The sequence below is a fragment of the Poeciliopsis prolifica genome, unplaced genomic scaffold (assembly GCF_027474105.1).
Source record: "Poeciliopsis prolifica strain line A6 unplaced genomic scaffold, Auburn_PproV2 SCAFFOLD028, whole genome shotgun sequence".
NCBI lineage: Eukaryota > Metazoa > Chordata > Actinopteri > Cyprinodontiformes > Poeciliidae > Poeciliopsis > Poeciliopsis prolifica.
Genome location: NW_026562403.1, coordinates 6,209,055 through 6,225,196, shown reverse-complemented (window position 1 = coordinate 6,225,196; position 16,142 = coordinate 6,209,055). Strand labels below are relative to the sequence as shown.

Here is a 16,142-nt window from a genome sequence, read left to right as displayed (position 1 = left end):
AATTTACGCACGCAGGGTGTGAGTTATGAGGCCTGAGTTTCGTACCTAAGGCTATTGTGCATAATGACGGCAGGTTGAGAGAGCTGCACGCAGCCGCTAAAGACTTGCCACCTGTGGAGTGGAGGCAACCAATGAGAGCGGGAGGAAGTGTGTGTGTATGGGGGGGAGTGTGTGGGAGTGTGTGCATGCATGATGATGTGTGTGTTGAGAGTCATGTGGGAGAAAAGATGAAGCCGGATAAGAAGGATATGAACAGACAAAGTGTGACAGAGAGACAGGTAGGCAGGTATAATCTCATTTAAGCTGAAGATCTGATAAATGGACAAATCAATAAGTTTATATTCGATTAGGAAAACAGCTCAGGCATCCTGTAAAGACATAAACTTTACAGTTTCCATCGTGGACACTGTGCTAGTACTTTTGCCTTTTGACGCAATTATTTATAGCCTTCAACATCCCTGAGAGATTTGAGCCAATAATGTCATGAAAGCATCACACAGTTGCTGCAGATTTGTCAGCTTCACCATCTATAATGCAAATCTGCCAAAGATGCTCTGTCAGATAACGCTATCCTGGTCCCATGCTGGAGTTCACCAAGCCTCTGTTTGAGCCCATGCTTTGTCTGAAACAGTTTGCCTGTGTAGGTGCTGGATTCCACACACCTGTTGCCATTGAAGCTCCAGAAATGAACAGTTTAAAGAGGAGAGCAAATACATTTGGTAATATGATGTACAGTATCAGTAGCCGCAACAGTTTCTGTTGACTATCAACTCAAACAGGCACATGTCCGTTAATAAATTTGGAGTAAACTTTGGGGTTCAGCAGAAAAACTGCAATATCTCAGCAAAACTTGGCATAAGAAACACTGGTTTCTGTGCATGCATCTTAATATTCCTAAAGACAGTTAGCAAGTGGATTTTAAATCTAACATGTTGATAATTTATAAGAAAAGGCAATCTGTGTGTCTGGGGGTGGCAGAGGGAGAAGGAGGAGGGGCAGCAATATGAGTAGTAATTTACTCAGTTAAGAGCCAAATGGCAGACAGACTGTCGCCCTGCATGTTATCGCAGAGCTTCGCACTCTGCTCGTTTTCTGACTCTGTTTTCCCGCTCCTGTGTGTAGTTCTGTGTGCAGATGCATGCAGTTGGCTTATAGCGTTGCGATCTGAACATTTCTTAGCAGAATGGGCTGTAAACGGTGGTGCCTTTGTGGCTGTAATAGAGATTTTTATGTGCACATGTTTGCTCATAAAGTCGAGTTACAGTAGATAACTGCAGGTGGATTAATCTGGGTGCTGGGAGTCACATGTGTCCTTACTTGTGTATACCCATGTGAGTGAATATGTGTGTTTTATTGAATCTCGGGAGGCTTCATTGCACTCATCAGGATATCGGCATTGAGGAATGGCAGTGTCAGTGAAGTGACAGTTGTGTGTGTGTGTTCAACGATTGATGTTCTTAAATCTGACAGCAGCCATATTGTGGTGAGAGAAGGGAGGGATGGAGCAGAGGGAGGAGGACTGCAGCCCCCTCATCCTCGCAGGTTAATATTGACACAGCCTGGGCAGACACAGTGCCTCAAGCAGTCATCAATCACCTTCAGTGGACTCAAACAAACACACAAACACGCACACACACACTCGCTCTCAAGTAATGAGAAGGACCACACAGGTTTTGAAAGAACATGACAGAAACGCGTGTTGCAATATCCTCGGATGGCTTGATTATGCCATGATTATGTTCACAATTGTGAAAAACAGCATTAAATTACTATGAATGTCTGTCTTTATGTGAAAGTTCAACTTAAATAAACACAACAACAATTTCCAAAACTTCCCTAAGCAAACAGTTGTACAGCAAATGTAGATAAATCAAGCAAATATGTTTTCAAAAGTATCACTTTGTACACTTTATGCATATCCCTGCGTGGCAAATTATGATTGCAGTAACACTGTTGTTAATCATTTCAGAGGGAGCGAGAAAAAACAAGTTCCCTTGACAAACAAAACAATTAATTAATGCAACTTTCTATCCATCAATCACAGACGATGTCACTGAATTACCATAATCTGTGCATGGTGGCTGTTTTAAGAGCAAACAGTTAATTTCCAGACAATAAATCACAAAGTATCTTTCTACCCCTCTGTGCACTTTGACAGCTTTGTCTCTCATTACTACAGATGAAGACACACTTGAAACTACTTTTACTAAATAAAATTAAATCAAATGTGCAATAAAAGTAACAAAGTCTAACAAAGTTAGCAACAGATGTAAGCAAAATGTTTGGAATCAAAAAATTGTATTTGTAAGATTATTATGAGTAGACAGAAATGTCATATTTTTGTATTTTTTATATATATATGTATATTTTTTTCCCTCTCACATTCAGGACTGGCATAATTATGCAGATGACCTGATAGTATTCTGTCACCAGAACGGCTATGATGTTCTTGTGGCAGTATTGTCCATCCGTGATACAGTTCATCATCCTCGCCAGCAGGTGGCTGTCTACTCAAACAACACAGATCTCCTAAACCAGGTAAATTCCAACCTGTCTGTGTAAAAAACTATTTTTTCTCAAAATCTTTTATGTTCATTAAAACCCACTGAGAAAATCAGCAAAAATTTCTAGTTTGCTGTAAAACCAGAATATTACCATTAAATTTGCCCCATTGTGTATTTTTGTTGATGACCTTTGCTGTTCATGTAATTTCCATGAAACAAACACAGATAGAAAAACATGAAAAAAACAGGATGTCACCATTTATTGGCTGTGATTGCAGATCTGCGCTGAGCTGGAGGAATCCTCCAGCTGGGCTTTTTCTGGTGAAACAGAAGAAAGGGAAAATCTCCAGGTCTACCACATTCCAATAAACACATCCGGCCCTTCTGGTGCTCTTCCTCTGCTGCTGGAAGACATCCAGAGCATCCTAAAGGACTTAGTGAACCGGCGAAACTCGGTATTAGGCTGCCACCCCAGCAGCAGGACTTCCTCCACAGAGGGAGTAGCGGGCAGCGTGGAGTTTTCCCAGGGATCATCTGGCATCAACGACATGGACGGATCTGACACGGAGAGGGCAGATGGCAACGGAGATGTGGCAACAGAAGCAAGGTATTAAGTGCACTCAACCTCAGAAATGTACACACCCCCGTTAAAAGACATGGTCTGTAATATCACAAATAGTCGGCCATTATAAATTATGTTTTAATTTATTCTGGCTGGGATGTGGCACATTACTTGAACAACAATAAGCTTGAAACAAGTATTATTTTGGCAACTGTGACTCTTAGGATCATAAAGGTTGCCGACCCCTGCCCAAGAAAGAGTCCAGAACTATGTCCAGTGGAAAAACTGTGTGTTTGTCTGAAAAGGACTGTGGACAAAATAAAGTTGGAAAAGATTTAATTAAGATGTAGTATGCTAAAAAAAATATTTGTTTAGATTAAAACTGAATTATTGCAAGTTTTTTTTTCCTCCATTAAATTACAGAGTAAATGTCTCATAAAGAGTGTAGAAGTTTTGAGATGAGTCATCATTGTCTCATCCCCAATACATTGGCATTTTAACAGGGATTTGTACTCTTTTGATATCTACTATACTTAATTGTGATTTAAACAATCCTGCCACAGTTTAACTTTATTTTTGCAAACAGGGTGATTGCAGAGGGTGAAGAGGAGATGGGAGCTGTGGGAGTCTGTGTTAGTGGGGAGCTTTTGAGCCCTGACAGCGGTATGACCACCATCCGCAGCAGCCGCTCGTCCAAGGAGAGCTCTGTGTTCCTCAGTGACGACAGTCCAGCAGGTGAAGGTCCGGCTGGCGCACCAGGACTGCTCCTTCTGAGGAACCCTTCTCCTCTGGGGTTTTCGTCTCTCTCCCCTCCTGTCCCACCTGAGAGGAGGAAGCACCGCTCCAGCAAAAATAAGAAAGACAATTTAAATTTATTTAGCTTTGACCCACTTCATAGCAGGGACCAGTCACTGCCAGCAGAAGGAGAACTGGTGGATTCTCTAGAAGGGGTTGATGAAGTGGAAAGAAGAACTGGAAGCTCTAGCTTATCAGAGCTTGATGAGATGAGCTTGATTGATTTTTCTGCTCCAAACTCTATAGGAGGGCTAGAAAGTAGAAATTCCTCAATTGATCATCAAGGTCAAATCTACGGGAATGAGATGATGGACACAATGGTTCCCCCAACTCCCGTGAACAGCCTGGTAGGTAGCCGCCCACCCAGCAGTTGTGGTGTTAGGTTTTTCCCAGAAGATGTTGTTGAGAGGATCAATGGCCTACAGCACAAAGACAGTGTATCATCATCCCTGTCAGAGACCTGGGATGACCTGAGCAGTGAAACACAAGGACCAGCTTTCTCCAGTGACATTAGTGCATTAAATAAGGTCCGCAGCTCAGGCAGTCCTCAGAATGTTTTAAATGAAGTCAAAGACTCAATGGATGATGCAACAGAAAGAGATATTGAAGACCAAATATCAAAACCAGACCCTGCCTGTCAGAGGGCAAAGACTCTTGAGCCTCAGCTTAGTTTGATTACTGAGCAGACTGAAACATGTGAAAACTGGAACTCAGACTATGTACTCAGGGATCAGTGGGACCCTGCGACCTTGGTTGATCTCCAGTTAACGCCACCTGAACATGGTGTGGTTTTAAAACCCAAAGCTACTTCAGAAAAACATTTAACACCTTCTGTGTTGAAAAAGGAACTCACCCTAGACACTTTAACACCAGAAACTTCTAAAGAAGAGGATGAAGGTAAAAGAGCAAGCCAACAAATGGAGCTCCTAGACTTTTGGACGTACTCAGCCCAAAAGGGATTTCTGAAATCTGACAGTGGAACGACCACCTCCTACCCTGAATCTCTGGATATGTGGAATATGACGATTAGGGACGACAGTCTCTCACCTCTGACTACCCCAGACAATTTGTCTGAAAATGCAGGATCCTTTAGTGGACTGAACACTGTTATGGGGAAAGATGCATCACTGGAAAGTCCACTGGGATATTGTGATGGTGGCATGGCGATGTGGAACACCACCATTCAGGAAGAAAGCTCCTCCGCAACAACGACCCCCGAAGGACCTGAACATGAAAAAGATCTGGCGTGTGTCAGATCATTGATAACTAATTCTTCTCCTGAGACAGAGGAAAATGGGGACCTTCAATCACCTGAAGATGATGCCTGGAGAGGTGTTGAGCACAGTGTGAAAATAGTCATAGAAACAGCTGACAGTGGATCACAGGGGGAGGAAATTACCAACAACGACATGCAAAGTGTTCAGAGAGAGCTTTTAGAGACTGGAATTGGGAACTTGGGTTCTCCACAAACAGATGTTGAATCTTTACCTCACAAAAGCACTGACTTATGGGAATTACCTGTTCATGGCATGGTCACATCCACCTCTGAATACGACAATGTCGGAGCTGAGGGATGGAGCCGCGCATCCTCCCCTGACAACTTTGCCAGCCCTGTGGTGGACCTTATACATCTAGAGGAGCAATCTAGCCCTTTTATAGCAGTACCCAGGCTTTTCCAGAATCAGAGAACTGATCCTCTGGGAGAAAGTCGGGCAGATCTAGACAGAGATCAGACAGAAAACCAAATGTTTGTATTTGACAAAGAGTTTGATAATCTCACAGGTGGTACAGAAGGTCCAGTTGAGTGTAAGTCCAAACACTCTGGCAGTGACATCTTTGAGGATACCGACTGGATGGAACAATCCAGTGAGCATTCTCCATTTGTTTTAGTAGATCAGTCTGCTGTCACTCTGCTCATTTCAGAAAGTCACAGAGAAGATGCTAAAATCCAAATTCAGACTCCCCAGTCACTTTCTCTAAGCCACCTTGATGGAGACGGCCATCTATCAAAGAGACATGATGGATCAGACTCAGCCTCATCATCAGATCTGACCATCAAAATGACCAACAATGTAGAGGAGGGGTTTCCAGCTGAAAACCGAGAGCTGGACCAAAAAGAAAACAAAATACCAGAAGAAATATCTTTGAGCTGTTCTCCAATGGGCGAAAGAGAAACACAAAGTAGCTCTAGCAGTCTTCACTCAGGTCATCAGAATAACCATGAGACTAGTTCTGATGGAGACTCATTCTCAACCTTGGAAATGGAGTACATTGTCATGCCTGCAGCAGTAAAGGAAACTAACAGGGAGTCTGAAAATGAGATTACACAGGAAGACAAACAATCTGAAGTGAAACAGAGCCCTATGGAGACAGTCAGCATGCTCTCTTATGCTACCACTGCACTGAGATCTCACACCAAATCTGCACTTGATCAACACCTGGAGAATACTCAGCAAAGCAGTCGACAACAGACCAGAGGAGCTGAAAGCAAATCCGTGTCATCTGAGTCAACCAATTCTTACCAATCCAGCCTTCATAATGATCCTGACCATCACATATTGCCAGGAAAGTCCACTTCTGATCAGTCAATAAAGGTATCTGAAGCTTTCCACCAATCAAATTTTGGACAAGCAGAAGAATCAAACTCTGAAAATGAGTCTGGGTTAGCTGCCAGAAGTGTGTCTCCTTCCCTAAGATATCCATCTGATCATTTCCTGAAGACCAGAGAGGAAGTCTATGTCCATTCTCAGATCTCAATGGAGGATTCTGATGAAGGTGGGCAATCACCACCAGCTCCTCTGCCCACCGCTGCTTCTTTGGCTGACTTTAAACTCTGGGGAGGCCAGTTAGTCAGTCAGAACGCACCTCAAGCAACATCTGAAGCCCAGTCCCCGGCTCTCACTAACAGTTCAGTGTCTCAAAACAGCTCTCTGGTAAATTCCCCGGTAAACGAGCTGTATTTTTCCACTGATAAAGGACTTGGCTTACCATTTTCTGGAGATTTAATGGAAGAAGAGCAAGAAGATGATGATACAGAGTCCACCGCCCTGCCAAATTGTGGCTCAGAGGAACCACATGAAAGAAAAGAAAGAGAAGGGTTTGAACCTCCTGACCTCTTGAGTTTTACTGAGGACCTTATTGAAGCTCCCACGTTTCAACAAACAGATTTAGAAACTATTGAACAAAAGAATGACGGGTTTCTACTCAACAGAGAGGTCTACTATGATTCACAATTTATAAATATAGAGGAGCAACAGATTGAAGATCATGAAGCTTCTGGAGATTCACCTGTTTTAAGGTAAGCTTCTCCACAAATAAAGATACCTCAGTATATTCTTAACCATTTTTATGTTTATTCAGATTTCATATATTCCATCGTATCCTTCCTGTTTTCTGCTATGTTTTGTGTAGCTTTTCACTTGAGTCTTTCAGAAAAAAGAAAAAAAATTGGCATCACTGACAACCCTGTCCTAATTGAGCTGGACAGTTCTCCCCAGGATATTGGTATAGTGAAGTGTGTGCATGGGGGTGTGCGTGTGTGTATATCAGTGGTGTAATGGGAATCTATGTCTATGTCGGTGTGAAGAGATAAAGAGCTGTACATATGTATCTGAGTGTGTATGATGTGTGTTTAGCATCGAGGTTTGATCTGCAGCTCTGCGTTTTGGTTTTTATAAATCAGTTTACGCCTCATTAAATATGCATTACCTGCCTCATTACAGCTGGAGCCCCTCCACTGCTTATGGAAATGGCTCCCCTTGCTTTCTAACCAGGCATACATGTGTATTAGCAAAGTTTCCATATGTCAAATCAGGTGCAACAGAGAATACCTTGTCCATCTGGCTTTAATTTTGCATTAGTGATGCATTTCTTTCTTAAGTTGAAAGGCTGAGGTTTTTAAAACATGATTGCGTATATTTTGTTTGCATCTAAATATTATGTGGGAATGTTAGGATCACTTATACTTATTTTAAGGTTAAAGATGAAAGAAGAGAAAAAAGTGGAAAAGAAATAGGTCAGTTATAAAGTGAAAATGACACTGGCACAACAAGGCCTGGCTGCTTATATAAACAGTCAGGCCTTGTTTATATAAGCTCGTAACTTCATTACTTTAGAATAAGATCGAATAACAAGAAACTATTTTTCTGCTAACATTTAGACAAATATGGTTTAGAAGGAACACAACAGTTTCAGAATCCCACCTTTTCTTCTAGATTTTGTTTCCACTTTATACTCAATATTTTTGCCTTGACAGAAAATAATTTAACGGTTTTTCTCAGCATTATTCTTGAATTTAGTTCTTGACCTGATGCATAATGGAAAAGAAAAATAAACAACCATTTGTTTCCTACAACCAACCCTTTTTCTGTTTTGCAAAATATAAGTTCACCTGCATTGCCAAAATAATATGTGCAATTGTCCTCGAAAGTGTAATGTATTGGTATATTTGGCCAACCAGAAGACATGGATACTCACACTCAGTTTTAGATAATAGTTTTTGAGATGCAGTGTTACAAACTTTGAAAATATACTAATACTAGTTCTATATAGTTGGAATATATGCATCTTATTCCTTGGTCCCATGATGCATTATATTGGTCACTTCTGGTTTGGTGTTTTTATAATCAAATGGCCTCTTAAACGTGGAATAAAATCATGTGGGACCAGCAACTTTTACATCTTAAAGAGGATAATGTTGTCATAATATTCATCTTTCAAAGATTTTGTAGGATGGCCTGAAGAAATGGACTCTGATTATGTATACAAGTTTATTTATTTACTGTCGGAATGACAATTTTGCAAAAAAGAAGAGTGTAGCATTTAGATTTTGATTTAAATCTTCAGCATTAATGTGTTGTCACTTTTATAGTTTGATCCAAACAAAGCATCCCAGCTTATACTTCACCAGAAATATAAGCTTATCAACAACTGATATATTCCTAAGGATTTAATGTCAAGATTGAAGGAAAGGATTCGGATGCTTAAAGGAGACCCAGAGAAGAGAAATGAGAAAAGTTTAAAACATGTGTCTCTCTCAATGATGTCTCTGAGGGCAATTGTTTTGTTTTTGCCAGTGCAGTACTGCCATCAACAGATCACTCTATTAACTGCAGAAATTTCATGCATCTGTTTTTGCATTTATGAAGATCAAGAGAATATAATAAATATAAGAATAGTAAATCCTTGTGTCAAGGATCTACTATCAATCCTTGACACATACATGCATAAATCTATTGGATTTTCCAACAGATAATATGCGTTCTCGAAGTATACGTACAAAACTGATAAGATAAATCCTTTGCTTTCCTTATTTAGTTACTCTGTATTTCATGGCAGAGAATCAGCATAATGCAAAAGTGGTTATTTTATGTGTAGAAATATTTCTATTAGTTAAACAGATGCATTCAGTGTCTATTAGTGTAATATTATTGTTTTAAATAATTCAGATATAAAGTGTGAAGTATCACCTAAAAGTAAAGTGAGGAATTGTTGAATGAGTGTCACTGTGTCCCATACTGATCCCAGATCTCTTATCCCCGTAACAGAAGACACCAAGACAGAACGTGTCAGCCATCATCTCAGCCGATTAATGAAAATGCTGCATCTGATCTGAACACAAGTCTTGTTCAAAACAAGTATGGGTACAACTACCACCACATCGACCAAAGAACTGAAAACCAGCATGTTCACCCACCCTGCGCGCTAACCAAGCCTGAAAGGCCGCAGAGCACCTCAGATGTTTACGCTGAGTTCACAACCAATGCACAGCCCGAGTATTTCAGAGCCGAACAGATCGAGAACCAAACTGGACCCAACGCCCATCAAAGCCTGCATTTTCAGTGTCGGTACATCACTGATAACACACATGTGGAAGAACCCATGAGCAGCTCCGAACTCCAGTACTCTCAATATGAAGCTGGTGGAAACCACGGGACAGAAGATCGTGCTCGATATGTGTCACAAGGATATGTTCACTTTCGTCTGTCAAGGTGAGTTGCTCCAGAAAATAAGTTCAATTTCTAGATTTTGATTCCATCCTTTTTCAATTACACAATACCATTATGTTGAAAGTGAAAATACCAAAATATATTACTTGTGATTGATCAAAGTTTTCTGCATCAGTCCCATCATTATTATCACTCCAGCATGACTTTCTGTCACAGTTTGCACCACTGTTCCTTTACTTGTTTGCACAGACAGGTTTTGTAGATCATGTGCAACACACCCACTTTTTACACGTTCGATTTTTTTTTCTTTGCACAGTTTACCGCTTCTTGTTTGAAATCTTTGCAGATAAGGCCCCATAATTGAAAAATTTACTCACGCCCTCACTATTTTTTTTTCCAAGTTTTAATATAATTTTTCCAAAATCATTTAATAAAAACAACTGTAATGAAAATGATTGACTTTACATTCACTGCACAGCCTTCTATATTTATGCCTTATGGGATTAGATGAACCCTTGTTTCATGATAGGTGTCCATTGTTTCAGATTTGCCTTTGCAAATTTGCCTCCCACATTTGCCTCCCACACATTTGAACTTGAATGACATCCCATTATAAATCCATGGAGTTTTACACGATGTCGGCACACTCTTTTCAACTGTGATAGCTTCTTAAAATGCTTTTGACGGGGTCTAAAAATTAGTAGAAAAAGACAATGAATCTACTGTGCCATGCCTTCCTAAGGAACTGCTTTTTCTAATGAGATGCTAAAATAAAGCCTGTTTTTAGGTAAGCATTTGTTTAGGGGGTGCTCTGGTCATACTGTTCCCATTAGTAGTTCTAGTATTGTGTTCATTTTGTCCCACACTGGAATAATGTCCCGCCCCCTCTTTGGGATGCATGACCCTCCCCTGTTTATCACTGCTTGAGTGTGTGTGTGTGTGTGTGTCTATTTGCATGCATGCACAATAGGCCTTTTCCCTAATTAACTAGTCATGTGACCTACTGTGGAAAGTCTGGTTCGGAGGACACTGTGATGACAAAAAGGTAACAATCTAAATTTCTGCAAATGAAAAAAACAATCTTGTGCATGTGTCTTCATCTGAGTCTCTGTGTGTCCAGGCATCTCTGTAGTGCTTTTCTCCATTGTTAGCGGTCTGTATGCTAATCAGAATCTATTAGAGGGGCTATAGTTGGAGGGAGGTGGTAACACTGCACGGTATTGTGTTCTCAGCCCACACGTGCAGCCTGGGAATGAAGCAGCGGGTCAGTTTCTCTCCATCTGCTTTGTCACGTCTGTAATCCTTCATGTCTTGAGTCAAATGAATGGATTTTAGATTCTGTTTTATTCACTGTCATGGGAACAGCTCTGTCCTTTTGCTTTGGAGATAGATGATTGTCTTTGCCTTGTTTGGCCCAGTACTGTGTGTAGTTGTGCCTCTGGTGGCATTGGTCATAGCAATGATAGTTTATGTCATGGCTCACTATTGTATTTCTTTGCCTCTGAGCAGAAACTCCCATCAGGGAGAAGGTGAAGCAGCGACGATGATGAAGATGGATTCCAGTGAAGAAGCAGCTGAGAAGCTGGATGACGGAGAAGGTAAATAAACAGAAAACAGAAAAGCAAAACTTGCACTGTTTCCACTTCGCAAAATCTTCCGCGTGAGTTCTAGTTGTTAAAGGAAGTTTATGGTACAAAAAAAGGCAAAAATAAAATCCCTCAGTTCTGATGTGAAATAAAGGCTGAAATAAAGAAAAAAATTTTTTAGGGCAGACAGGAAATAAAAAATAGAGACAAAATGTTTTTCACTCTGACTGAAAATGTTGGTATTAGGTAAATCTGTATCCTGTTCCCTGTTCTTTTCACCGACTTATTTGTTATTAACCAAGGTCATACATAATCGAAATAAAAGATTATATATGTTTCAGTTAATTTATGCATAATTAAATTTTTACTGCACCATGTTTCATTTTGGAGTTTCTGATCTGTTTTAGCTCTTTTTTTTCTGAAAGGACATTTTGCCAAATTTGTCCTGGAAAATTATTTGTTTAGCACATTTCAGCAACAGTGTAGTTCAAACATTTTTCATTACTATATCAGTAATATTAACAAACAAATGACAAAAAAGAAACATTGCGTTACAGTGGCAGAATAAAGAGTAGTAATGTAAAGTTTTAATCCAGGTGAGAATTAATCTATTTTCCAGAGTTTATCTAACGGTCTACACTTACGACTGGGTGTCATACTAGCATCTCTGTCTGTTCCTGGCATCTTTCAAGAATATTTCTATACCAACTATGCCTCTAAAATCATTGTACAGATCCCTCCTGTTCAGAAGACACTTCAGCTGGATCAAACCAAAGGAGGAAGCTGGCGGCTCCGCCAATGAAACTATCACTGGAACCCAGTGAAGGGTCTCTTCTTTCAGAAGATGCTCTGGACACAGATGATGATGCCTCGGACACTGGAGACGATCTGGATGCCAGCATAGATGGGATAGACACACCTGATGAGGCAGACTCACTTGAAATGAATGTCCAGGGTAAGATACAAGCCCAAAGACTCAATGCAAGAATGTACAACACAAAATACTCAGTCTATTTAATTGGGATTTTATGTGATAGACCAACACAACGTTATTGAGATTTGTAAGGTGGAACCAAAACTATATATGGTATTAAGACACTTGACAAAATTAGCTTCTCTTGAAGTTGCAGCTTTTCGTGGAATGTGTCACCAACCTTAACACATCTGGAGACTAAGATATTTGCCAAATTTCTGTAGGTTTATGGTATCTGTGAATATCAGTTGTGAAGTTTTGCTGTAGAATGTCAATTAAATTTTGATCTGAATATTAATTTACTCATTCCAACACAGGAATTTGCTTTGATCTAATCTCATTTGTTGTTCTGGCTGTAAGTTTTGGACTGAAAGGTGGAAGTCTCTCACAGCTTCTCATAGGTTTTCTTCCAGGATTGCTCTATGTTTAGCTCCATCTCCCAATAATCAGTAACAGCTTTCTGTCAGAGGATAAAGACCATATTTGTGGAGTGCTGTGACTTTTAGATTTCAGACATGGCTGGTCTTTAGTTATGTCAAAGTCTTTCCATTTTCACATGAAGGATTGGACAGTTTTCTGTGAGCTTGGAGTATTGATTTACAGCCATGTCTGTTTTCAAATTTTCTCCCTTATTTAATATTTCTCTCGTATCATTAATGTGACCAACAACAGAGTCAGAAGAGGCTGGCGTGGGTGCAGGAGCCGCGTCAGGTGATGCCGCAGCAGAGCGTCAAGGAGAGGAAAAGGGAGACGACCGGCTGTGGAGGAGTGTGGTGATCGGAGAGCAGGAGCATCGCATTGATATGAAATGCATTCAACCATACAAGAAAGTCATTTCCCATGGAGGTATGGAAACACAAATGGTTGGCATCAGTTTTCCATGTAAGACTTGTCTCTTCTGTTCATTTTATTGTCTCACAGGTTCAGCAAAGCTTCACCCTTTGTTTTGTCAATTCATGTCATCATGTGGAAAAATGCTGAACTCTGCTTTTTCTGATTTAAATCATATTTATATATTTTGTCACTGCACTTTGTTTTTTTTATTCCTAAGCTTCTTTTTCGTAACACATTTAGGTTGATGTGGGATAATAAAGAGAAGCTTTTTATTTGCTTCTCAGTTCTTTATCTGTTTCAGTTCCTCTCTGCCGTTAAGCATGACTGCAACATTATTTGTGTCAAACTAAAAAGTCTGAGCACTGAATGTCCCTTTTTTCAGAACTAATGAATATGGAGACACATCTTTTTACTAGAAAGAGATGTGTTCATAAATTTCCACAAACTGAGAACCAACCTGGTGACTCTTCTTGTTTTTGCAGGTTACTATGCTGAAAAGAATGCCATCATTGTGTTTGCAGCTTGTTTCCTGCCAGACAGTGACTGTGAAAATTATAACTATGTAATGGAAAACCTTTTTCTGTAAGTTTAACTTTCCAATCTCCCTGATTTCCTGTCAACATTCAGAGCAGCCACGATGCCCACACCTAATATCAAAACCATGGACACAAATTTACTGAATTAGCATCATAAGATCTGGGGTTTGATGTGGTATTATCTTGGACTGCCCCTAGAAAGTGATGCTGAAATGAAGAAGCATTTTCTCATTAATTTGAAACCAACAATGTTAGACTCAGAATGCCATTTTTATTATGTACCATAATTATTTTTTTATTGTTATGAAGGTAACATGATAAATCCAGGTCCAATTTCCTTCTTCTTGCAGCTATGTAATAAGTACATTAGAGCTAATGGTGGCAGAAGATTACATGATTGTGTACCTGAATGGAGCCACTCCTCGAAGAAGAATGCCGGGTTTCACCTGGATGAAAAGATGCTACCAGATGATAGACCGAAGGTAATCATTACTTATTTTCTACAAGATCTGATTATATATTGGACATTTTTAAATTAGGTCGCAAAATAATTTCAGATAATTGACAGCTAAATGATCTGCGGTTACCTTTTGTGTAAAGTTTTCTCACAAGCTAATGCTGTAAATTTATGTCTGTTGTCCTTGTCGAGTATCACTGAATGTTTTGCAGTTTAAAAAAAATTTTTTCTCTAATTGAGATCGAAATAGGATAAAAATTGATGGTGTTGTCTATTTTAAGATCAAAAGAAAAGGTTTAAGGTCTTTCTAAGCAGAAACATAATTTTTGAGAGTCAAAACTGAAAAGCTGGCAAACAGTAGGTGAAGATTGATGCATCACTGATCCAGTTTCCTCTCTTTTTTAGCAGACATGCTCAATATGTAATGGTCAGGTTTTAAACAAAAAACAATTATCAAAAAGCGGTCACGGTAAATAGAAAAACTTTAAAATATCTTCTGAGAGCATGGGCATAGCTGTTTGTCTCAATATCCTTCATGATGTTTAGTTTTCTCTCTCTTTCTGCTGCAGACTGAAGAAAAACCTAAAGATGTTCATCATTGTCCATCCTTCCTGGTTTATTCGAACACTGCTGGGACTCACCAGGCCCTTCATAAGGTCTCACTGTTACTCACAATTCACTTACACACAATGTAGACACAAAATGCAACAATGAATATTATCACACTGCACTGGATATCGAATTACACTGAAATCTTTTTGATTCCTGTTTTTGTACAGCTCAAAATTCAGCAGTAAGATCAAGTATGTTCACAGCTTGCAGGAGCTCGGAGAAATAATCCCAATGGAATATGTCCACATTCCTCCCAGCATTATGAAGTGAGTCGTTGTCAGAGCTATATAAAACTATCTTGAAGGAATAATGACGCATGTTGCCTCTGTGTATGTGGACCAGATTGTTTTCTAAAAACCAAAACCAGCAGATTTTGACTGACATTTGACTTTCCTGTCCCGAGTTAGGGTTAGCTGCTTTTTTACATTTGAATGTTTCTGTTATTCCTGTTATTCCAGGAACTGACTTTCAGAGTGAATTATCAATTTATCTTGTGTGTCACATTTAAACGAACAGCATGCAATCGCCTTAGTGTGCGGTAACAGTAAGATTCAGTGGCGCTTACAAAGCAAGTCTGTTTCCGGGTTCTGCAGAACTTCCCTCTGTCCTTATAAGACCAGTGTCCAAACCAGGAACAAGCTGACTGTACGGGGCTGATGTAAATAAGTTCCTTCAAGGTAGAGATTCTCAGGTGTTTCAACTTCAGTTAATTCTGGTGTTTATATTTCACAAATAAAATAACCAAGATTTTCACTTTTTCCCATCATTTTTTAAAAACTGTTCAGAGCTACTAATGACTTGCAGCGCGTGCTAGTAATGATTATTATTTTACAAGACTGAATATTTCAATTAAGTCCTTAATATCCATTTTTTGTCTCCCAGTCTGTTTCTTCTTTTATTTCTTTTCTAATAAAAAAATGCTCTCATAGGGACCCATTGATTTGTAACATTATGTTTTTCATCTTAACCACATTTACTGTAGGACTGATGAAATAAAATTGGTCAATAACCAATGAGAATTGCCCGCTAGAGAATCATGAACGGAGGCTGATTATGAGTAAACACAAAAGTCCCAGCTGCGTTTTTGTTTATCAAGTCTTATCTACAGTCAGCCAGATTGCCTAGACTTCTGGTCTTATAGAAAGATGAGTCCCATCAGAACAGAAAATACCACAAGAAAAAGATTTTTTAAAAATGTTATCAAGTCATGTGGGCTTGATTACGTCAGCGGCTGACCATTTGGGTTCATCAGACATAGAGGTATTCAGTGAAAAAGCTCTGTGGAGGAATTCAAGGCAGGCACAAAAACATGATGGCTCTTGAAAGATTGGAACT

The 16,142-nt window shown here is 39.7% G+C and overlaps 1 protein-coding gene across 2 annotated transcripts in view; it reads left to right on the top strand.

Moving 5' to 3' along the window:
• Positions 1-16,142, top strand: part of LOC129372072 (uncharacterized) — a 36,258-nt gene that overhangs the window by 17,430 nt on the left and 2,686 nt on the right. For both annotated transcript variants that reach the window (XM_055049075.1, XM_055049076.1), the window contains 11 exons: positions 2,389-2,538; positions 2,783-3,111; positions 3,653-7,159; positions 9,408-9,851; positions 11,319-11,407; positions 12,129-12,350; positions 13,041-13,214; positions 13,685-13,784; positions 14,089-14,220; positions 14,765-14,851; positions 14,975-15,073. In XM_055049075.1, the coding sequence (XP_054905050.1) occupies positions 2,389-2,538; positions 2,783-3,111; positions 3,653-7,159; positions 9,408-9,851; positions 11,319-11,407; positions 12,129-12,350; positions 13,041-13,214; positions 13,685-13,784; positions 14,089-14,220; positions 14,765-14,851; positions 14,975-15,073 (5,333 nt within the window). The remainder of the gene's footprint in view (positions 1-2,388; positions 2,539-2,782; positions 3,112-3,652; positions 7,160-9,407; positions 9,852-11,318; positions 11,408-12,128; positions 12,351-13,040; positions 13,215-13,684; positions 13,785-14,088; positions 14,221-14,764; positions 14,852-14,974; positions 15,074-16,142) is intronic.